Consider the following 24732-nt stretch of genomic DNA (forward strand, 5'->3'; position numbering starts at 1 on the left):
AATAAGCTGGGATATATCTCTTTCTTAGCTGAAACCTCATATCATCCCAAGTAGTGATTTGTGTATGTCTATGCCTCCTCCTCTCAGATACATCTCTGTTCCACCAAGCTAAGGCATGTCGGTAAGTTGAGCAGCAGCTAGGGATACCTTTCTTTGCTCAGAATAGTTGTAGTAGCCAAAGATATGCTCCATACGTCTTTCCCAATCAATGTAAGCTTCAAGATTAACCTTTCCAGCAAATGTCGGCGGATTGAGCTTAAGATCATAGCCTCCTTCTCTTATGTTGCCATCATCTCGTCCTCTACCTTGTTGGTAGGGTCTCCGTGGCCTGTGGTGCTGATTAATATCTTGATGTTCTTCCTCTGAATCAGACTGATCTCTATTATCAACCTCATGGTTTCCTCTTGGCAAGTTGTGAACTGGTGCTCTTGGTGCAGGTGGGGGTTGTTCAATTCGTGTCATGCGATCACCAAGCGTTTGGGGTTGGGCTTGAATAGCTGTAAGCATCTCAGCCATGTTCACCTCTCCTCCTTGTTCTCCCATGGTTCAAAACGTTTCTGTAAAAGTAAGAAAAACAGATCAAGTGCACAGGAAGTCGAAAGGTCCAAAAACCTGACAGATCTAGGATTTGGGAGGTTTTGGGCAATCAAATAAACAGATCTGAACGAAATTTTTTTTTCTAGGGTTTTCTTTTTAGAAGATGAACAATCAAAAATAGAGCAAAGACACACGAAAATAACAGATCTAAAAAGTGAAAAACGAACTGAAACAAAATGAACTGAAAAAGACACAAACTGAAGCAAACAAAGGGAAACAAACTGAAACAAAAGGGATAGATAAAACCTGATTTGGAGCGTTTAGCTCTGATACCAGATGATATAGGATCCCAGATGAGAGAACCCACATGGATAGATGGAAATAGGCAAATGGTTGATAACACTATTCTGCCTATTTGTTGGATGATAGATGGAACACAGCAAAGAGATGGTGAATAGACAAATAGTTGAAAACACTGTTCTGTCTATTCGGTAGCAGTGGAAGATGAAGAGATAGATGGGTGGATTGAAGGACGCCACACAGATCTGTGAAAGGATCTATGATAAGTCAAATCTCAGTCTTCAAGGAATCACACACAAGAAGAAGGAGAAAAGGGAGGTTGCTTCTATCTCAGAAGAAAACCTAAGAAAACTCTCATTTTATTTCATAAAAACTTGAAATGTTACAATGCTGTGAAGGGACCTTATATAATGATCCAGCAGCGGGGGACCTTCTAGGGTCAAAATTTATTACAAATAAAAGGACTAAACTTGCAAAAACAACATACTCGATTTTAGGACCTAATAAATAAAAGACTCAAATGACCCAACGGTCGATTCCTGCAAAACAAGAAAAGAACCATTATTATTTGAATTCAAACACTTACCTTGGTAATAGCTCTCATGCACGCTTCAGCCCTTCATTGATTGCTTCGGAAATGATGAAAAGAACGGGTTCTTTAATTCCTTGTAGAACTGGCAAAAATGATGGTTGTGGAGTCTTCCCTTTGGAATCTTCTAGTTCAATGAGAGTAATCAGACTTGCAATGGACTTGTTGAATTGTTCCCTTATGGTCCTTGCTCCCAACCTTATCATAGGTTTATGTACCATTGTTGGCAGAACGGGTTTTTCAGGAACTGGAAGAACGGGTTCTTCGGGAAATGCCAGAACGGGTTCTTTGGGAAGTTGACTACTGATGTCCTCATCAAAAACCTAGAGTCTAAAACAAGGTGATCAGTCCTATTTTAGCATTAAGATCATGTGAATCAAAGAACCTAAGGATTAAGAACTCCAAACAACAATTAAAACATCAATTCATTGAATCTCCTAATTGGAACCCGAAAACCCAATTGGAGAACTACTCACACATAGCAAAAGAGAAAACAAAAACCATAGATAAAGAAAACATGATTAAATTGCAGAAATAATAAGAAGGGGTTTAGAAATCTTCTCCAAATTGTCAATGAGGATGGATCTCTAGAATCTCAAAAGAGCAGCTTACAAAAAGTCTCAGGTTGCAGAAAGAAAGCGTAGAATAAAACATAGAATAAAACTTAGGGTTTTTCTCCCAGCAAATAAAAGGTGTTTATAGAGTTCTCCAAATAAGGTAAAAAGGGTACCGGCCTAGTCAAAACATTTCTTAACCAGGCGAGTTTTTCAAGTAGGCGGGTTTTGACGTGAAACTTGCCGGTTTAAACTTCGCTTCTCAGCCAGGCGGGTTCCTCAGATAGACGGGTTTTGACGTGAAAGTTACCGGGTTAGACTTCGTTGCTTAGCCAGGCGGGTTCCTCTGGTACGCAGGTTTTCACGTGAACCAACATTCATCTCATATGCTTGTTTGAACCCAGAATAACTCATTTTCCTCCAATTTCCTCCAAAGTGTCTTAAAACCTGTAAAGACTCGATAAAGAACCAAAAGACTCCAAAAACACACTTTGACTCAATAAAAAGTATAAAATAAGAGAGAAAACAAAGACTCAAAACCGATAAAAACTCCACATATCAACTCCCCCCGACTTAGATCTTTGTTTGCCCTCAAGCAAAACGAAAACCTTTACCAAATAAAGAGGTTTGAAAACGCGATAACTCACATATTCTTCTGGGATTATGCTATCAAACAACTGCCTGAAAACCACTGTCACAAAGCTCATATCAAACCGTACTAAATCGTACTTTGCCATGACCGTAGCAACTTCATAAATCCTAAGATCACAAAGACTTTCATACTCAGCTAACTTAGCCTTTTAACATTCATTAGTAAATGCGTGCACTCTCACAAAGGGGATATCAAACACAGTATGGTCTAGGTGTAGGGACAATTTCAATGTGGATCAAGTGTTTAAGGTTTCCAGCAATGCGAACGGATGCAAATCATTATGAAAAATTACAATGAGACACAAACCAATTAAGAGGTACACAACTTCCCTCTAACTCGGATCAAACCAACCAATGCAAAACCCCAAACAAATCATCATTGTTCTAGATGCTTTTGATAAATAAACAAGAGCACTCTGACTTTTCCGGTGCAATTCTTACTCCTTTCCCATTTTATTCATTTCTTTTTTCTTTTTTTTTTTCTTTTTTTTCTGTTTTTATATGGGGGAGTGGAACCGGTTCTCGTCTCACAAAATTGCATCAAAAAAACTAAATCATGGAAACTCAACACATGCTTATGAACATAACCACACGACCACAAAAACTCAATATCAATCACCCAAACAAACTACATTGACAATCCTAACTAGAGGAAAGCTATGTCGGTCTGTATACTCCGTAGTTTTTGCACATGAATGCACATGATGATGATAATCAAAGAATGTGAGTGGTATGAAACTAGGATATGGGTAAATGTGTGGTACTAGACTAAAAATGAGTCTAGCCATTCAGAGTTTACAAAGAGTGGTAAAAATGGTGTAAACTAAACTCTGAATGTATGATCCATTACATGATTCTCAACCCCCTAAGTGAGATATAATAAATCCATATTAAGTCCAAATAAGCAAGGCCAACCTCAAATACTCCAAATTTCAAAGCGACAGGAATTATTGAAGTGATCAAGTCATGGTTTTTTCTAAACTTCCAAGTCATCCTGAAACTATGCTAAATGGTCCCAAGGCAATGAATCAAGCATGGTGCAATTCCCTAAGAAAATGTCATAATTCTTAACCAGCATTTTGACTCAATAAAACACACTTTTGACTCGAAAAAAACAAATTGACTGACTCAAAATAAAGCAACAAAGGAGAAACAACCAAAGCAAACAAGATTAGTAGACATATGACACATTTACCCCCAAAACTAGCTTCACACCGTCTCGGTGTGAAAAAAATCCAAGAAAAGAGGTCAAATAGACTCAAAAGAAATATAAAAGAAAATTAAATAGTAAAAGAAAGAAATACCTAGTGGGTTGCCTCCCACAAAGCGCTCGTTTCATGTCACTAGCTTGACCGGATTCTTGTGAACTAATGGGTGTGAGCATGAGGACATGCGCCAAAAAAAGGTCCCGAGTCATTCATCTAGAGCTTCAGAACTATACTCATAACCCCTTTCGCAGCTTTTCGACCTTTTCCTTTCAACTCTGATGTTTGAATACTCATAGCTTTGAAAAAAGGTTTTGAGGTTCTCTTACACTGCACCTTATACTCTATGGTATCTCCAACACACTTCATTGGTATTAAGGTTACATGAGGATTTTCCTTGATCCTTTTGGGCTTAACCTTGGATGTAGCACTAAGCTTTTTTATTGGAATTTGAAGGTCTCCATCCAGGACTTCCTTGAACTCACTCCAACCAATGCATGTCTTCACATACTTATCCCTAGGATCATCAATGGTTTCAATTGAAAAGCCTTGTCCTCCAATAGTAGGTTTTTTCAGCAACCTTTTCATGTTAAACTCCTGAGTATGGTCACCAATCTGCAAGTGAATTTGCTGCTTTTTAACATCAATCATAGCCCCAACGGTATGTAAGAATGGGCGACCAAGAATGAGAGGATCATGTGGTTTTTTATCAAGCTCCAAAACTGTGAAGTCAGTTGGGATGTAGAAGTTCCCAACTCTAACATGCACATCCTCCACAAACCCAACTGGAGATCGCACAGAACGATCAGTAAGCACTAAAGAGATCCTTGACGGTTTGAAATTGGTGATTCCCAAACGCTCTGACATAGAAAGCGGCATCAAATTGACACTAGCTACCAAGTCACATAAGCATCTCTCAAACATGAATCTCCCATTTTGGAAAGGTAGTACAAAACTCCCTGGATCTCCAAGCTTCTTAGGAATCTCAATCGGGATGATGGCATTGCACTCAGAACTAACCATCTCTACCTCCTGTTTCAAGTGTTCCATTGAAAGGGTTTTCTCCTTGTTCCTTTAATGTTTTTCCTACTTCTCAAAATGCACATATGTCTTCCCAGTTGAAATCATCATGACCCCTTCTTCAATGCCCTTCTTGTAAGACAAGACATCCTTCAAACATTTCTTGTATGTTTTTGTATTCTTTATTGACTCTAGGAATGAGAGTTTGATGTGAAACTCTTTCATAACTTCATCAAAGCGAGTTTTCGCCTTATTAGCTTGCATTTTACCTTCCATTATACGACCTGGGAATGGGAGCTTAGGAACATATGGTGGTTGTGCAACGTATGGTGGCTCATCATCTCCTGCAATCTCATCATCTACAACAACATCAACAATAATAACTTCCATCTCTGAAATAATACTCTCATTTGCAGCTTATTGTAGACCTCTCTCAGCAACTTCTGCAGGTTCTTCTTGAATCATAACAGCATAACAATGCTCTTTATTTTTGGGTTCACTTTTCCCTGGTAAAACACCTGATGGTCGCGTAAAGGTGGAAGAAATCTGAGCTACTTGGTTCTCAAGAGTTTTATCATGTGAAGCTAGTGTTGTGAACTTCCCATTGAGATAACGATACATGTTGTCCACCTTAACATTGATTTCAGCAGCATTCTTCACCTGACCTTCAAGAATCTGCTGCATCATCAACTTCATTTCATTATCCCTTGAAGAAGACGTAGAAGTGTTGCTCACAGGAGCTTGAACTGGTGCTTGGTAACTTCTCTGGAAGTTGTTAAACTGAGGTTTTTGCTGAAAACCTCCTTGACTATATCCATTTCCCTGTCCTTGCCCCTGAGGCACAAATGACTTATTGTAGTTTCCTTGCCCAGGTATAAACTGCTTTTGTTGAAACTGTTGTGGTGGATATACCTGATCTTGTGGGTTCTCAACATTAGTGCTCCGGTAAGAGAGGTTGGGGTGATTCCTGTAGCCCTGGTTGAAACCATTTTTCTGATATCCTTAATTCACGTAATTCAGCTCAGCTTGTAGTTCCTCAGAACCATCCCCAGCACCTTCCTGATAAACCTTACCATCACCAGTATCATCACAGAAATTCAACCTCCTCTGAAGTCTTCTCAAAAGCTGCTCCAATTTTGCAGTCAACTCAGCAATCTGTTTTGATTCTCCTCCTCCACTACTTCTCATTGTCCTTTCATAGTCAACACAATGGTTACTGTTGCTAGCAGCTAGGTTCTAAATCAAAATCTCAGCTTCTCCTTCTATTTTGGTCATGAAGTCCCCATTACTAGTTGTATCCAGGGCCATCTTAGACCTCTCATCAACCCCTCTGTAGAACGTGTATATGAGTGATTCTGGTGTGAATCCATGGTGAGGACATTCTCTCTTATAGTCTTTGAACCTTTCCCAAGCCTCATAGAATGACACAGTAGCATGCTGCTGGAAGCCTGAAATCTTATTCCTAAGAAGAGTAGTCCTTGCTTGAGTAAAATACTGTCCCAAGAACGCAACTTTATACTCATCCCATGTTCGAATGGTATCTCCCTTTAACGACTTAAACCAACGATGAGCTTTATCACTCAGAGAAAATGAGAACAATCTGCATTTGACAGCATCATCAGGTACCCCATTCATTCGTGTTGTGCCACATATATCCTCAAAGTACTCCAAATGATAAACTGGGTTCTCTGACGGTAGACCATGAAACTGATTTTGCTTCACTAGACCCAACAGTGCTGGTTTGATCTCAAAATCATTTCTGACGATTGGAGGATGTTGGAAACCTCCGCGGTACATCTCAGCGTTGGGAGCATCATGTTCCCTCAAAGTCTGTCGAACATTGGTGGTCTTTGATTAAAAGCAGCTAAACGGGCAGCTTCGCGGCTCACAGCTTCTCTTTGCGCAGCTACACGGGCAGCCTCTCCACCAGCAGGAGGATTAATGTTCCCAGCAGGAGGGGGATCCTCAAAATCTCCATGATGTTCATCATCCACATTGCCAACATTTCGACCAGCTAAACCATCAGCCATTTCAGCAAGTCTTTTCTTTCTCCTATTCTCTCTCTCAAACTTTTCCAAGTCTTTGTGATATTGTTCTAGGTGTGAAGAGCCTGCACTGCGGGAATACACTTGAAAACACCAAAAACACAGAAAAAGCTTTAGTTACCAGCTGTAAATAAAAATACTATAGACTATAAACAAATCATAAATCTCTAGGTAACGCAATTGGTCCCCGGCAACAGCGCCAACTTGATTGCTCGAGTAATTACCAGATACACTTAGCTGCAAGGAAGTATATACGGGGTCGAATCCACAAGGACCAATGGTACACTAAAGATTTGCGAGACTTGTAAATAGCTAAAGCGAACGAATGTTTGTTTGTTTGGTTTTCAAGTTTGTAAATAAAAATGCAAAGAAACTAAATCGATTAACTTATAAGATTAAAGAATTTGGTCATAGGGTATTTCAGAGATCAATGACTAATGAGAAAATGAAATATGGAATTCAATAATTAGGAACCGTTCTAGAACATGAACACTATAATAGACTAACCCTCTTTCAAGGCATTAGAAACTAAATTTGACTATTAGTTTGCTAAACTTTCATTTGCAACCTCATAGCCAAATTTGCATTACAATCAAGTTCATTAAGTTCACAATGCGTCCTAACATCAACTTTCGCAGGCTAGAAATACATTGCTCAATTCACACTCATTCAGGCATTCTATCGAACACTTGTGATGCATAGAAAAACCTAGAGTCTAAAAAAAGGTGATCAGTCCTATTTTAGCATTAAGATCATGTGAATCAAAGAACCTAAGGATTAAGAACTCCAAACAACAATTAAAACATCAATTCATTGAATCTCCTAATTGGAACCCTAAAACCCAATTGGAGAACTACTCACACATAGCAAAAGAGAAAACAAAAACCATAGATAAAGAAAACATGATTAAATTGCAGAAATAATAAGAAAGGGTTTAGAAATCTTCTCCAAATTGTCAATGAGGATGGATCTCTAGAATCCCAAAAGAGCGGCTTACAAAAAGTCTCAGATTGCAAAAAGAAAGCGTAGAATAAAACATAGAATAAACTTAGAGTTTTTCTCCCAGCAAATAAAAGGTATTTATAGAGTTCTCCAAATAAGGTAAAAAGGGTACCAGCCTAGTCAAAACATTTCTCAACCAGGCGAGTTTTTCAAGTAGGCGAGTTTTGACGTGAAACTTGCCGGTTTAAACTTTGCTTCTCAGCCAGGCGGGTTTTGACGTGAAAGTTGCCGGGTTAGACTTCGTTGCTTAGCCAGGCGGGTTCCTCTGGTAGGCAGGTTTTCACGTGAACCAACATTCATCGCATATGCTTGTTTGTACCTAGAATAACTCATTTTCCTCCAATTTCCTCCAAAGTGTCTTAAAACCTGTAAAGACTCGATAAAGAACCAAAAGACTCCAAAAACACACTTTGAATCAATAAAAAGTATAAAATAAGAGAGAAAACAAAGACTCAAAACCGATAAAAACTCCACCTATCAAGTCTTAACAGGGTTTCTGGGATTTTGGCATGGATGGAGCAAAGTGGAGCAGTTTGGATCGTTTTGGAGCATTAATCCGGAGGAAGTCAACTTGGAATCGATTCAGAGAGATGGTGTCGGTCGACACCCCTCTTGGTGTCGGTCGACACCCCTGTTAGCCGCAAGAAGACCCAAGTTTTGGAAGTTTTACAAATCTGCCCTAAAGTTTTCCATAAATGCAAGACAAGTCTCTGACGTGTTTTAGGACATATATATATTGTTTTTGGGTTTTAGAAACCCTTAAGTTTTATTTTAGCAAGTTTTATTTTCTGAACTGCTTTGAGAGAAGAATTCATAAACTCTCTCTTTACTCTTTTAATTTCAATTGCTTATTATTCAGAATTATGTTTTGTTCTTCATTGAATATGTCTGAGTAGTTTGCTTGTTAGGTTCAGGATTTTTCACAGGGATTTTATGATTTATTAGATCTGTTTGTTTAGGATTCATTATCATTCTAGATCTTCATCATAGGTTGTTCTTCATATTAATTCTTGATTGATCACCTAGAATTAATAACCTAGGAAAATAAATTGATATGAGAATATAATTGATTATCCACATAAAACCTAGATGAGCAAAATTACTTCTTGCAAAGAGATTTGATTTATCAAATTTGTGAACAATCTAAACTTGTTTTTAAAGCTGATTTTTAACCTTGAATTTTACAAAGAGATTTGGATTTTCTGGTTTTAAATTTAGATAATAATTGGAGTAAGAACTGAATTATTTTACAAAACTGTTTAGAGTTCTAGAGCAGATTCTTAATTGCTTGAATCTTAATTAATTTATTGATTTAATATTTCAAATTTCCTGAGAAATTTCCTAGACCTAGCTTTTTGATCATCTGAATTTACACAGCTTTTATTTAATATTTTGCATTGTTTATTATAATTCAAATTATTCAGTTTAGCGTAATCATAAAACTCTATAGTTTATTGTGTAGTCTTGAGTCCTTGTGGAATTCGATCCCCTAAGTATTATAGTGATCTCTTAATTTGAGAGATTAGCTCTAGTGTTTAATTTGAGAATATCATTTACAATTTTGAAAATTAAATAGTAATTTTTGTCCATAATTAATTAGAGGGAGAAAATTTATTTTTAGAAACTAATAATTATTTAAAATATTTTGTTAGTCAAATATTAAGATTATATTTTTACCCTTACTCAAAAATTAAACATTTGCTTTAAGACCAATGGCATGACAATGTAATTTCTTACACATTATAAGATTAGTTTCATATTTGTACTTCTCAATTAATATAGTAGGATATAAAATAATAGTTATAATTAATAAAAATAAATGGTTATACAAAATAACATGCATGTGTATTAATTTTGAGTAGAATCTATTGATTATTGTCCATTTTGTATAATTCTAGACTACATATATATATATATATATATATATATATATATATATATATATTGTAATTAAGACTGCTAGCAGTCAAGTTGGACAGCTTGAGAACCAAAAAAAAGATCGTAAGTGTATGCAAATTTCATATTTTTAATTTAGAATAATTTTATTAAATCTCAGGTACTTTAACAATTACATTTGCAATGTCAAACTCCACAAGAGTTTCCCCCCGGGCCACCATAATTGAAAAAGTAACCGAGTAGAGTACGATGGAATGGTTTTACCGTACCAATTCTTAGCCCATAACAATTTGGACTATCTAGCAACTTCTCCATATGAAAAGAACTGATTTTACGCTGCTCATAGTTGGAATTTAAGGCTTCAATGTTTGTAAACATTGCTGATGCTCTTCGGTCCCCGGTTGGAAATTTACCAGTACCCATCGGAGGGCTTGAACCTGAAGGAGAAGCCTGAACCACACCTCCAACTCCAACGACATTTGCACCATTATTTATAAGGTTAAATAACTCTTTTGGCCAATAACCAATATCTACATTAGGTTTTGACAAAAATGTTAACCACCAGTTTTCTGTTTGTTTATCCTGTTTACATATCAAAAAAGACAAAATAAATTTATGCATTAATAAAAAGGGCATTAAATTTAATTGATAATCATCTTACTGTAAAAGCAAAGTATTTATTGCATACTACACATGTTACTACACATGTTATACTATTATAATCAAATACATCAGTCACTAAGTTTATGTTAAAAAACTTAGTGACTGATGTATAAAACTTGCATAAACATTTGGAAAAGAAGAAAAAACAACTAATGAAAATTAAAAAAGCCTTAAAATATTTTAGTAAAAAAATGGGAAATTGTATATTAAATTAGGAAAATACTTGATAGATGGAACAACGCAACCAGACAGGGACTCCTGGCTTAAGGTCAAAGGGTTCGACTAAGGGAACCTCATGCGAAACTTGAACAAACCCTGGACAAACGGTATTGTAACATCCTTTCCCATCTTTACCCTATAAAATCCATGTTGACTATTAATATGTTAAGGATTTCAACATAGACATTGTATACACAATAAACGGAATTCATACATGCCAAAATCCATATGTCCAAACACGTCCATCACCGAATATACTTGGATTTATCTGTCAAAAAGTACTTGCACAGTTTAGTATATAACCCAATATTAATGAATTGATAAAAAAACCAATTCAATGTAAAAAAACGTACCATAAAACCTGCTGAGATAAAATTGACCTCTTTATCCGATCCACTGCCTATATATATTTCACTATATGAGGCTTCATCTGTGCTGATGTTTAATGCATAACCATTAAACCAAGCTTCTATACCACGAAATGGACCATTATTTGACCGTACTCCAGCAATCTACCAAGTACCAGGTAAAAAGACATACAAATGTGTGTATATATTTTTATTTAAAAGTATAGATTCTTTTTAAAAATTATTAGATTGATTAATTAGGAGAGGGGATAAATGCTTACATGTGCTTCAGGGCGATTCTGTGAGAGGGGATGAAAATATTGTGGGTTTGTTATGTAATCTTTTGAATTTCTTAATATAGGAACGGTTCCGTCTGGACATCTAATTTTCTTCTTATATGTTTTGTCGTTGTCAGTTGGATTTTTAAATTCAGATCTCGAAATTGATGATTTCATCTTCAAAAAAAAAATGAATATTGCATACAGTGAAATTTAAATTCACATTTTAGGAAAGTAATTATGTACATAGGAGAAAATTTTCTCAAACATTTACGCACCTGGATTGTGTGGTTTTTGAGTAATGGATGATCAAGCCCTGGTTGATTGTAAATATCAATGCAATCGTACGTTACATTTCCACTTATCTGCCAATGCCCCATAAAAAAATTAAGATTTCTATGACAAAATATAAACAAGACAACAGATGTTATTACAAAAACAAAAAAAAAACAAGACGATGTCGAACTTAATCCATGACGTGTATCTCAAGTTTTTTATTTTAAAGCTGACCTTAAAAGATTTGAGAGGCAACATACTTGGACCGGAACGAACTAGGGCTGCTGACAACAAAAGAAGTAAAAGATTCATAATAACAGCCATTATAATTTCTGTAGACATTTTATTACTTTTCTTTTCTGGGGGTTGAGAAGATTGTTATTTATATTAGGTTGTCTAGAAGAGAAAGCAATATAATTACTGTAGATTATTAAAAAAGCAATATAATTACTGTAGATTATTAAAAAAGCAATATAATTACTATGTTTGACTATTTTAGCAAAGAATTTTAAGGCAATGTATATATTATATTAATATATTCTAACTACAACTATTACTATGGAAACATGATTTACAAATATTATGGGCTTATAGTAAATAAATAAAAACTGGGAGGAATACAATATCATTATGGCTTAATATATTTTGAAACTTTGACCAGAAAAAAACTATTGTGTTGACAAAAAAAAAAAAAGAAGAGTTTTTGGGAAAAAGTGTTTTAGACGTTTTAGTCAAGTGTTTTTTTTTCTTTTTCTTAGAACAACCTCACTGAATTAAAGATAAACGAAGTTTACACTCCACGGCCTCCACCAAAGGAGGAAGAGTTTGCTGCTAATAATGCAGACTTTGCGATCGAATCAACTACAACAGTATTGTAATCCGCGGACTGCCCAGTTGTATGATTGTGCTGAACCTATTCCAGACATTTTTGTCGATGACAATAAGCTTTGTGAGCCGGAACTGCAGGATCTCCATGGCGCCGTCCTTTGTGCTCCCTCCACAAGCTATGATACAAAGCTTGGAAGACATACCTTAGTGTAAAAGTGTGCAGACGTGGCTGTGAAGAGTCAAGAAGGAGGGTAGTGATTGAGCTCCATTTCAATGTGTATCTACTGCTAAGAATGCCATGAGCTAGAGAAAACAAAATTTGTGAGGAATAGGGACAGGAGAAGAACAAATGGTCCCGTGTCTCTAGTTCCTCATTACAAAATACGCAGCCAATCCGAGATATCCCCTGTTCCATTTGCTGAGTCTGTCTCCAGTTGACAGCCTATTATGAAAAGCAAGTCAATATATGAAAGAGTACTTTGGAGTTGAAAAAGGGAACCAAACTCCTTTGTACCATTCACATACCGGGCAGATTATTCTGATCTGGTTCCAAGTGCTCTGAGAAGGGAAACTGGTCCTATAACAGAATCAACTACAACAGTGTCCAAACGAGGGACGATATTGAAAACGATTGAGAAAAAAGAACCACTTTAATGGAGGATAGCTTTGAGCTCCTTAGAGCTTGATTTTGATTTGAGGGAGATAATGAGAGTAGTTGGGAATGCGAGCACACCTCCAAGTTTATGCTAGTGGTGAACTCCGGATCATCCTTCAATGAAAACAGAGCAATTTGTAGCCTGAGAGCCTCTGCTGCAAGAGCCAAGGAGACAAACCTTTGTGCATCAGAGAATCGACGTGGAGCATTGCCAAGGGGGTCATAGATAATCCAGTCTTAGCCACAAACATTAGTCGCCGCATCCACATAGCCTTTAAATGCGTCCACATTACCATTAGCAATAATTCAACTAGAGTTCAAGTTTGCAATTCTTTCCACAGGAGTTCGATTGGCTACATATCAAGTTTTGTCGATACATATGATCTTAAAAAATTTAGAGCTACGGGAACAACAAGAAGGGTCAAGCTTCTAAGTCCCATCACTTCAGAATTTGGTGATGCAAATGATGAGGCACCTACTCTGTTTCAAAGCTTAGGTAATAGAGCCACGATCTCCTTTTAAATCACAGTAGATTAAAATGGTTGTAAAAATTAGGTTAATGAACCCTATCTCTTGGCTAAAACTGTTTCTCTCTCTCTCTTAACCCTTAAGCTTTTCAACACAAGAATCAAGTTTTTTATTTTCTGTGGCAAACACACAAGTTTTACACTTAACTAAATAGGCATTTTAGACAAAAATTACATTACAATTACAATGATACAACGTCTGAAAAGCAAAGCACATAATCATAAATTTGATTTATTTTTTAGAAATCTGAAGTTCTTTCTCACGCCATTTCAATTTCTTGTGGCGTAGGAGAAACGAGTAAATTACTTCGTTCTCTACGTCTTGCGATACACCAGCAAGTGATTCCGCAAGCAGTGATTAGAAGGACAAGAACGAGAAGAGCTAGAAAGACGTACTTCGGGGAGATGGGATCCTCAACATGTGGTTCCTTGAATATCATCTACGTACAAAGATTGAAGATGAAGAAGTAGAAGTGGAGTAAGAACTGAAACTGATGAACTCGAAAAAAAAAAAATTGTGAGGAAATTATGTAAGAGTGCTCTGCTACTTAATTCATCTTATATATTGTTTTAGAAAACAATTTAGATAGTACGTAACAACATTACCCGTCTGGAAAAAAAAAGACAAAAACAAAATATAATTCTTTCTTCTACGTTTTTGGCTCTCATTTGTACTCTCTATGACAAATTAAGACAGTTTTTGGCTCTCATAACTCATAAGACCTTAAAAAGAAAAAGACAAATCATAATGAATCAGTGAAAAACTTAAAAAGTTATATGTGAAATGTTAACAAACTTTGCGATGTTATAGATGTTCAGAAAATTAACAGTGAGAAAAAAAACATGTTAATATGAAAACAAAACATGATAACACTTCATAAACTGATCAAAAATTTCGTTAATTAACAGAGGTATTAAAGATATTGATGCAGTGTGCCTTCTCTCTTTCCTTTTGTTTTCTTAATTAGTTGGGCTTTGGTTTTACGGTTCTCTTTACTTGGGCTTTACGTTTTGCTTTCTATTCAAGCTTTAGTCGGTTAAAGCTTAGGGTTTCTTGTTCTTGTCTAAATAGCAATCGTACGTTACATTTCCACTTATCTGCCAATGCCCCAGAAAAAAGTTAAGATTTCTATGACAAAATATAAACAAGACAACAGATGTTACGTTATAAAAACAGAAAACTAGACGATGACGAACTTAATCCATGACGTGTTTCACAAGTTTCTTATTTTAAAGCTAACCTTAAAAGACTTGAGAGGCAACATACTGTGACCGGAACGAACTAGGGCTGCTGAGAACAAAAGAAGTAAAAGATTCATAATAAGAGCCATTATAATTTCTGTAGACATTTTACTACTTTTCTTTTCTCGAGGTTGAGAAGACTGTTATTTATATACATATTACGTTGTCTAGAAGAGAAAAGCAATATAATTACAGTTTATTTAAAACAAGCAATATAATCACTATGTTTGACTACTTTAAGAAAGAATTTTTAAGGTAATGTATTTATTATATATTCTAACTACAACGATTATGGAAAAACATTATATGCAAAAATTATGGGTTTATAGTAAATATATAAAAACTGGGAGGAATACAGTATCATTATGGTTTAATATATTTTGAAAATTTGACCAGAAAAAAAAAAGAAGAAAATAAACAAAGAGCGGAATATTTATTAAGCTTATTAGATTGTAAATTCAATAAAGAAATTATTTGTCGTTATTGTGTTGACAAAAAAGAAGAGTTGGGAAAAGTTGTTTTTGGGAGATATTGGTTTAAGATTTGAATAGAGTTTTAAATACTTTAAATGTTATTTAGGGGGGTGTATTCAACTTAACATTTTAAGTGATTTGTGTAAAATTTACAAATCTTATGTTATTCAATTATGGATTTTAAAAAGTATATTAAAATTCACTGTTATTGAACTGATGATTTAAAAATCTACTTTAAAATTCACTGTTATTGAACTGATGATTTAAAACCTACTTTAAAATCCACTGTTATTCAAAACAATTTTGTGGATTTGGATTTTAATGATTTTTAGGATTCTGGAGGATTTGAGAGGATTTGTTTAGTTAAAAATACAGAAATCCAAATCTCATGGTTTTAGGTGGGATTTGAAAGAATTTTACAGAAAAATCATATCAACTTCCCTAAAATCTATCAAAATTCTAAATTTCCTAAAACCCATCAAATTCTCCAAAATCATGGTTTGAATACACCCCCCTTAGAATCTGTTGTTATTAAATCAAGATTTTGTTAAACTCTGATAAAGTTTAGTGTTAGTTTGTGACTTAACGTTGCTCAAGCTAAGAGGGCTAGCTCGCAAGTTCGCATCAGATGTAACGTTGGGAGTGGAGCGAAAAGCGAAAGCTTGGTTCTGGTTTGATAATTAGACACCAATGGGTCCCCTTATAATCAGCATGGGAGAAGATGGTCCGAGATGTTTGAGAATACCTTGGCTTTTAAAGAAAATTGAAGCTACAACCAGGAAGGCGGGAAGATTGCAAATCCAAGATCAGATCAAATAGTAAATCTTCAATTCTACCTACCAACTCAGCCTGCAACTTTTACCCGACCCGACCCGAAATTGTCGGGTTTCGGTTCAACCAAATTTAGGGTTTGGTTTAATTCGGAAAGATTGAAAATCAAGTTCGGTACCCGGACCCGAACCGACCCGAAACCCGATTTTTTATATTATTTTTTAATAAAAATAAAATTATACTGAAATATACCGTAATTTAACCGATTTAAACCGAATTTATACCGATTTCAATCGATTTTAAGATTTAAACCGGACAAACCCAAGACTAATTCTCATTCGACCCGACCCAAAACCCGACCCAACCTGAACCGATTTTTTCTTCGGTTATATTGGTGGAGTTTTTGAAAACCCGAATACCCGAATAACCGAAAAACCGACCCGACCCGACCCGTATACCTGAACTCACAGGCTGACTATCAAATATAGAGCTTCCTAACCCTTCTCCGACAGAACACTCTTTTGAGTGGTTAATAGACGACTGATGATGAACTTGTTACAAAAAGATGAAAAAAAGTTTTCTGAGGAAGCAATATAGAGTGCCTCTGCTACTTATTTCATCTTATTACTTTAGTTACCAATTTAGGTAGTACGTAACATTTCACGTCTGGAAAAAAAGACAAAAATATAAAATTCTTTCTTTTACGTTTTTTGGTTCTCATTTGTACTCTATGACAAATTAAGACGTTTTTGGCTCTCATAAGACCTTTAAAAAAAAGACAAATTAAAAAAAATGAATTAGTTAAAAGCTTATATATGTGAAATTTTAACAAACTTTATCTGCATCAAAAACATATGAGTTTGATAGATTTGCTATGTTATAGATATTCAGCAAATAGTTTAAAAAAATATGTAATAAGAAAACAAAACATGATCAAGATTTCCCAAGTAGACAAGTAATTATATTCAATCAAATACTATTGTTCTCCTCTTGACTCTTGTAATGGTACCAAGCACGAAAAATTGTGAAAAATTATATCTATACTAAAATTTTGTCAATAATAGTTAAAAAGTGTCCCATTTGTTACTATATTATTCTCATAACTTTCTAGCAAAATAGCTATAATTTGCAATCGTTGATTTTTCTTGCTAACTTGCAGCCATTTTTCACAGGTTTGCAAGGATTGCAAAATGCTATTTTTCAAAACGGTCACAAAAGTTTGCAATGATTGCTTTTTTTATCATAAATTTGCAGTGAATTCACAATAATATTGTGATGTATATCAATCATTGCAAAAAGATTGCAAAAATATTGCAAAAAGATTGTAAAATATGTTACTAAATTGGAACGAACTTGAATATTGCAAAATTTATGTTGCAATACCATATTATTCTTGTAGTGCAATTACAATGATACAATGTCTGAAAAGCAAAAAACATAATCTTAAATTTGATTTATTTTAGAATTATGAAGTTCTTTCTCACACCATTTCAATATCTTGTGGCGTAGGAGAAACCAGTAAATTACTTCGTTCTCTACGTCCTGTGATACACCAGTAAGTGATTCTGCTAGCAATGATCAGAAGGAAGAGAACGAGGAGAACTAGAAAAAGTACCTCGCGGGGATGGGATCCTCAACATGTGGTTCCTCGAATGTCATATGCAAAAAAAGATTGAAGATGAAGAAGTCGAAGTGGAGTGAGAACTGAAAACTGATGAACTTCATGATATTATATAAAGTGCCTTTGCTACTTATTTCATCTTATTGCTTTAGAAACCAATTTAGGTAGTACGTAACATTATACGTCTGGAAAAAAAGACAAAAAAAATAGAAAATTCTTTCTTTTACGTTTTTGCCTCTTATTTATACTCCCTTTGACAAATTATATTAAGTCGTTTTTGGCTCTCATAAGATGTTAAAAAAAAAGACAGATTAAAAAAATGAATTAGTTAAAAACTTTAAATTGTTTATGTGAAATTTTAAAAAACGTTATCTGCATCAAAAACATATGATTTTGATAGATTTGCAATGTTATAGATGTTCAGCAAATAGTTTTTAAAAAAAGCATGTAATAAGAAAACAAAACATGATAACATTTCATAAATTGATCAACCGTTAATTAATAGGTGTATTAAAGATTTCCCAAGTAGACAAAGTCATTATATTCAATCAAATATTATTCGTATCTTGTTATGGTACCAAGCACGAAATACTGTAAATTTCGATCTTTGTTTCTTGTTCTTCATTTTTCCCATCAAATGTTATGTTCCCTTTTAACACGCAGTTGCGAGCCAAAACTCAAGTAACAATAGACTTTAGAAGAAAATCCTAAGATCATTAACAACTCAAATTATATACATGTAAATTAAGCCAATCAGATACATAAAAGTAATATTTCACTCTCTCCTTATTGAGCCATTAAGCATTTAATTTTAAAAATTAATATTTATTTTTAATTAAATTAAAATGTAAGAAAGTACATTAATCTATATTTTAAGTTCACAATTTACTACTAAATTGTAACTGAAATTACATAAATTAAGAATTGACTATTTTTCCATTCATTTTCATTCAAACAAACTATATATTATAATTGTAACTCTTCTAATTAATTTATTTTAGAAATATAACTTTCATCTCTTGAAATCCTATAAATAATCATTCTCACATCATCATCTACCATATCTCAAATTCTAAATATTTTCTTTGTCTTGTTTATGTTCTTGCATGAGTTCAAAACTCATGGTAAGAATGTGATTATATATTTTGTTAGATTTACATTATATTTTGTTCAATTTGTTTTTTTTTTAATGTATTTCTTCCTTCCTTCTTTGTCTTCTTATTATTTTCAATTTGGAAAAAATGTCAAAAAAATCTCCAACTTTCAAATTTAGGACTTTTAATCACCAACTTTCAAGATGTCATTTTAATCACAAAGTTTCCGTTGACTTGACCATTAAATAGCAAAGTTTTGTTGACCTCACCATTTTAGTCACGTCGTTTATTCTCTGTTAAAGATCTAAAAAACAGAGTAAATTGCAGGTTATCTGCTACCGATTAGCATAAACAACCACGTTTTTAACACCAAAAACAACATCGTTTACCAAATTGAAGACACTCAATCCCTAAACCGATTCCAATTTCACAAATACATAACCCTAGAAAGAAAACCCTAAATTCTCTCTACACCATCGATGACACACCACACTCACCAATGCAACCAGATGTGTCAAAGCTTGAACTTAAACTCATCGGAATAGAGAGATTGCAGAAGAAATTTTGGTATTATAGAGAGAATTTGGGGTTTTCTTTATAAGATTAAAGATTTAATAAACGTCGTACCTAAAATGACGAGGTCAACGAAACTTTGCTATTTTATGGTCAAGTCAACAAAAAGTTGGTGATTAAAAAGTCCCAAATTTAAAAGTTGAGGATTTTTATGACATTTTTCCCTTTTCAATTTTCAATTACATATGTATAATAAAATTTTGGTGGGTGTGAAAAACAATTATCAATGGAGATTCAACAATACTAAGTTCGATCAAAGCCCAATGAAGGAATCAAGCTAAAGAAATCATCTTCATTAATGTATATTTATTTTATTTTTAAAAGTATGCAATGTTTTAACAAAATAAACTATTATAATAGAATTATTAAATCATTGACAAAAAAATATTAAATCAATTTTTTTTAACTCTCTCTTACCTCCAAAAAATTTGTAATACATTTTTTTGTATATTCATCATTATAGTTAGTTCTTGTGATCCAATATAATTATATAAAGATCATTATAATATTTATTTAATTCATAATTTTGTAATTTAATTATTTTTTATATAAACAATAATATGATATTCAATTTCCAAAAATTTTACTACAAAGAGGAAATCATTAGAATTTAACCTAGCAATATAGCTTAAATTAAGGTGAATATAAAAGAGATTAAAAATTACATTAATCTTTGAGATTTTTTAGTTGCATTTCATATTATTTTATAGGAAATATATTTAGTAGATACTTAAAATTTTTTTAGAATTTAATTATTAAATGTTTTAGACAAATTTTGAATATCATAGTACATTTTTATTTTTATCATTAATAATATTTTTTAAATAAGTGGTATATTTTGATATTGTATGATATAAATAAATATAGTGTATTATTGACATTTTGGAAACTAGTTTGTTATATATGAATTTTTAGGCAGAATTTCATCGATACATCTTTTTTCAATACCATTTTTCGAAATACCATTTTTTATAATTAAAAAGAAAAAAAAGAAATAATCTAAATTTTCTCGGGTCGGGTCTAAATCGAGAGTGCACAGTGCGGTTTTTGGTAGAGAGAAAAGGGTTCTTATTTTTGGGATTATGTTTTCTTCTTCTTCTTCTTCTTCGTGATTCGTCTCACAATTTTCATGTCTCTTCCTACCAAACGCTCTACTTGCTCCGCCGCTTCTGCCTCCGACGACTCTTCTTACTCTTCTCCTCCCATGAAAAAGGCCAAAAACGACCTCCACCATTCCCCGCAACACCCTAACGCCGCCGACAAGGTTGGCTTTCCCATGGAGGAAGATCCAACTCCCGCCGCCGCTAATCTCTCTCGCAAGAAAGCTACACTGCCTCAACCTACTAAGAAGCTTGTAATCAAGCTTAATAAAGGTTTCGATCGATTTCAATTTCTCATTGATCGTAATCTTCAGGATTTTCTCCGAGTAATCTTAGGATTTGTTTTGGGGGGTCTTTTTAGTCTAGTATGTAATCGAAGCTCTTGATTGATTCGATATTACTCTCTGGTACAATTGTTAGGGTTCTTAATTTCTAGGGTTTTCATATAAGCTAGCGATTTGATGGGAATTTTTTGTGTGGGTTTTGCTGTTAAATTACAGTGGAGAATTGAGTGTGACTGATGATTTTGATGTGGATGAGTTGTTGGTTTTTTTTTTTGTCAAGTATGAATCTGTTTGTCTAGCCCGATCTAGCTTATTGAAGATCCGGAATCTTTGTTATTACCTTCTTTTTTATCATTTGAAGGGTTTCTGATTATACCATTTGTTGTTATATGAAGCCAAACCAACTCTACCAAAGAACTTTGAGGAGACTACATGGGAACAGTTGCAGTCAGCTATCAGAGCTATATTCCTCAAAAAACCATTTTCTTTTCACTTCGAGAGCCTTTACCAGGTTAGGCTACTTGCAAATTTACTAGCTTCCTTTCTTTTCCTATCTGTAGATGCCGTGCTGATGAGATGGTGACTGTTTTGTTAGGCTGTTGATGACCTTTGCATGCATAAGCTGGCAGGAAAGCTTTACCAACAGATTGAGAAGGAGTGTGAAGAACACATCTCTGCAGCTTTACAATCTTTAGTTGGGCAGAACACTGATCTCACTGTTTTCTTGTCACTTGTCGAGAAATGCTGGCAAGACTTTTGTGACCAGATGCTTATGATCCGTAGTATAGCCTTGACTCTGGATAGAAAATATGTGATACAAAACTCAAATGTACGTTCATTGTGGGAGATGGGTCTGCAGCTTTTCCGGAAGCATCTATCACTGGCCCCTGAAGTTGAGCAGAGGACTGTTAAAGGTCTCTTAAGTATGATTGAAAAAGAAAGGTGATTTTGTAACTTTCTGGCCTATCAAAAATATAGCGAGGTTAATTTTGTCACATTGGGAATTTCTCTTCATAAAGCCACCTTTACCTTGTCTTATTTTTCTGGCTTTCTAGTAAAGATAATTAGGTATAGGTCAAACTTTCAGGAAAAATAGCACTAGTGTAAGTCGTATATATTTTGGATAACATTTTCACCTGAATCTGCTTACATTTCCTCCATGATATTGGTCCTGCAGGTTAGCAGAAGCTGTTAATAGGACTCTACTTAGCCATCTTTTGAAGATGTTTACTGCACTGGGAATATATATGGATAGCTTTGAGAAACCTTTCCTTGAAGGAACTTCTGAATTCTATGCAGCCGAAGGAATGAAATACATGCAGCAGTCTGATGTTCCGGAGTACCTGAAGCATGTTGAGGTGCCTTGCATGACTTCATTTAGTATCCCCTTATGATAAGCTGCAGTACAGTTAATAGTCTTGTTAAGGTTTCTAGTGGTGATTTGTGCAGGGAAGGTTGCATGAAGAGAATGAAAGATGCATACTCTACATAGATGCAGTAACCAGGAAATCATTGATAGCAGCTGTTGAAAGGCAACTTCTAGAGCGTCATATTCTTGTTGTTCTTGATAAGGTTTCACTCTCTTGTTATCCTTGTGGCGGCATGCATATTAGCAAATTTTAGTTTTTCGTAGTCTTGCTGAATTTATGAACATCTCCAGGGTTTTACAACGTTAATGGATGGACGTCGTACTGAGGACCTTCAGAGGATGCAAACCCTGTTTTCTAGGGTCAATGCACTTGAGTCTCTGAGGCAGGCGATAAGTGCATATGTTCGGAAAACTGGGCAGAAGATTGTTATGGATGAAGAGAAAGATAAAGATATGGTACAATCACTATTGGACTTCAAGGCTTCTCTTGACATAATATGGGAAGAGAGCTTTAGCAAGAACGAATCATTTGGGAACACCATCAAAGATTCATTTGAGCATCTGATTAATCTTCGACAGGTATCAAATATTAATTTTCTTGATTATTGCCTGGGTCTCTTGCTAACAATTCTATTTTCATGTAAAAGCAACAGACTGATTAAGTGATTATTGTGGAAATGTCAACCTTCAATTACAATGCTACAATTGAAGAGTTTACATTTTATTATAATCTAGAGATTTTTCGTTACTGATTAAGTACTGTATTGCTATGATTTGGAGACATCTTTGGGCAGTGGGTAGAGTTTTCAAACATAATTTTCAAACATAATTAAGTGCTGTATTCTTGTGGGCGCTGGACCTGATTACAGTAATGTTAGCTAGCATTCATCACTTTGTAGACCAAATAGTCTGATTTATTTTATCCAGTATTTGGTCGTCGCTCAAGTCTTGAGCAAAAAATTTTATATCCAATATCAAGAAGCCTCTTGAAAAAGTTCACTTTAGCTTTCTGCTCATTCGTGTATCACTGTTCTAAATCTATAAGAGTTTCATATTTTGTCCATTAGCATGCATGCCAAATTGATATACATCTTATGCTCTTGGTCTATTTTGCAGAACCGGCCAGCTGAGCTTATTGCCAAGTTTTTGGACGAGAAGCTCCGTGCTGGGAATAAGGGTACTTCTGAAGAAGAATTGGAGAGTACTCTTGAAAAAGTCTTGGTTTTGTTCCGATTTATCCAGGTTAACTCTGATTTCTTACATCTAGTACTGTGTTTTGTCACTGTAAATCACTGCTTTGAGGCAGTGCATTGTCTGTAACCCAGCTATTTGATCTTCTAGATACTGGTTTTGCTGATGGATTTTTATTTTTCATTAAAGGGTAAAGATGTGTTTGAAGCATTCTACAAAAAGGATCTTGCGAAGAGACTCCTTTTGGGAAAGAGTGCTTCAATTGATGCGGAGAAATCCATGATCTCTAAGGTTAAAAACTGATTTATTTTCTGGGTGTTTCCCCTTCCCACAATTTGTTTTCCCCTTTCCGACAATTTGTTTTCTATATCGGTAGTTCTTACCGACTGACCCCAACTTTGGTTTTACCTACAGCTTAAGACTGAGTGTGGTAGNTCGTATTAAGGTACGTCGTTTTTTCCTTGCTCTCTTCCCGTAAAGTTTCCTCGAATCTTTTGATACTGTTGTAGTGGACCAATTCTTTCTTTTGTTTCCTGCGTGCAGGTAAATGCAATCCAGATGNGAAAAGATGTTGGTCGATTGTTGAATGATCCTACACCATACCTACTTTAATGAATTTTGTACATGTGCAATAGTCCTAATGAGTTTGAACTCTGTTATATTGAATTTTTCTTCAGGATATTGAATTGTCTAAGGAAATCAACGAGTCATTCAAACAATCTTCCCAGGCCAGAACAAAACTGCCATCGGGAATTGAGATGAGTGTCCACGTTTTAACAACAGGGTATGTACTATGTATTAATTTCATCCAGGATTCAACTGCTAGAATGCTTGATAGCATGCGTATATATAAAGCTTGTTAACTTTCCATGTCTATTGCAGGTACTGGCCAACATATCCACCCATGGATGTTAAGCTTCCTCATGAACTAAATGTCTATCAGGTTTTAGTAACAGTTCTTATTTAGTTTTTTCCTTTCCTCGTTGGATTCTTTTTTGTTACAGGCTTTTTTTCTAAGTTATCTGTTTGTTTCGTAGGATATTTTCAAAGAGTTCTATTTAAGCAAGTACAGTGGTAGGAGGTTAATGTGGCAAAATTCATTAGGCCACTGTGTTTTAAAGGCAGATTTCTCCAGAGGTAAAAAGGAGCTGGCTGTTTCCCTATTTCAGGTCAGTAGAATTTTCTCTTTTTCCTTTGTAGCCTCTTTCCTGTCTACCCGAGTTATTGCTTGAACATGGTCTTTTCTTTTTGTCTCAGGCTGTTGTGTTGATGTTATTTAACGATGCAATGAAACTTAGCTTTGAAGACATTAAAGATTCCACTGGCATAGAGGACAAGGAGCTGAGAAGGACTTTGCAGTCGCTTGCTTGTGGGAAAGTCCGTGTCCTGCTGAAGGTTAGGCCAAAATCTCCTTTCAACTAA

General features: G+C 34.8%; 2 protein-coding genes across 2 annotated transcripts in view; one reads left to right on the forward strand and one right to left on the reverse strand.

The window, feature by feature from the left end:
- Positions 9961-11924, reverse strand: LOC104760278. Its single transcript, XM_010483180.1, has 7 exons — positions 11817-11924; positions 11585-11671; positions 11310-11483; positions 11035-11193; positions 10896-10949; positions 10686-10817; positions 9961-10381 (listed from the first exon to the last, which is right to left on the reverse strand). The coding sequence occupies exons 1-7, from the start codon at positions 11922-11924 to the stop codon at positions 9986-9988; spliced, it is 1110 nt and encodes a 369-aa protein (XP_010481482.1). The 3' UTR covers positions 9961-9985.
- LOC104763064 (cullin-4) overlaps positions 20377-24732 on the forward strand; it is a 6891-nt gene continuing 2535 nt past the window's right edge. The window contains exons 1-14 of the mRNA XM_010486482.1: positions 20377-20739; positions 21146-21261; positions 21346-21692; positions 21928-22108; positions 22200-22322; positions 22411-22698; positions 23236-23361; positions 23500-23601; positions 23725-23747; positions 23820-23853; positions 23988-24094; positions 24193-24253; positions 24348-24479; positions 24568-24729. Of these exons, the coding sequence (XP_010484784.1) occupies positions 20496-20739; positions 21146-21261; positions 21346-21692; positions 21928-22108; positions 22200-22322; positions 22411-22698; positions 23236-23361; positions 23500-23601; positions 23725-23747; positions 23820-23853; positions 23988-24094; positions 24193-24253; positions 24348-24479; positions 24568-24729 (2046 nt within the window). The 5' untranslated portion in view covers positions 20377-20495. The remainder of the gene's footprint in view (positions 20740-21145; positions 21262-21345; positions 21693-21927; positions 22109-22199; positions 22323-22410; positions 22699-23235; positions 23362-23499; positions 23602-23724; positions 23748-23819; positions 23854-23987; positions 24095-24192; positions 24254-24347; positions 24480-24567; positions 24730-24732) is intronic.

The sequence above is a fragment of the Camelina sativa genome, chromosome 18 (assembly GCF_000633955.1).
Source record: "Camelina sativa cultivar DH55 chromosome 18, Cs, whole genome shotgun sequence".
In the NCBI taxonomy this organism is placed as follows: Eukaryota; Viridiplantae; Streptophyta; class Magnoliopsida; order Brassicales; family Brassicaceae; genus Camelina; species Camelina sativa.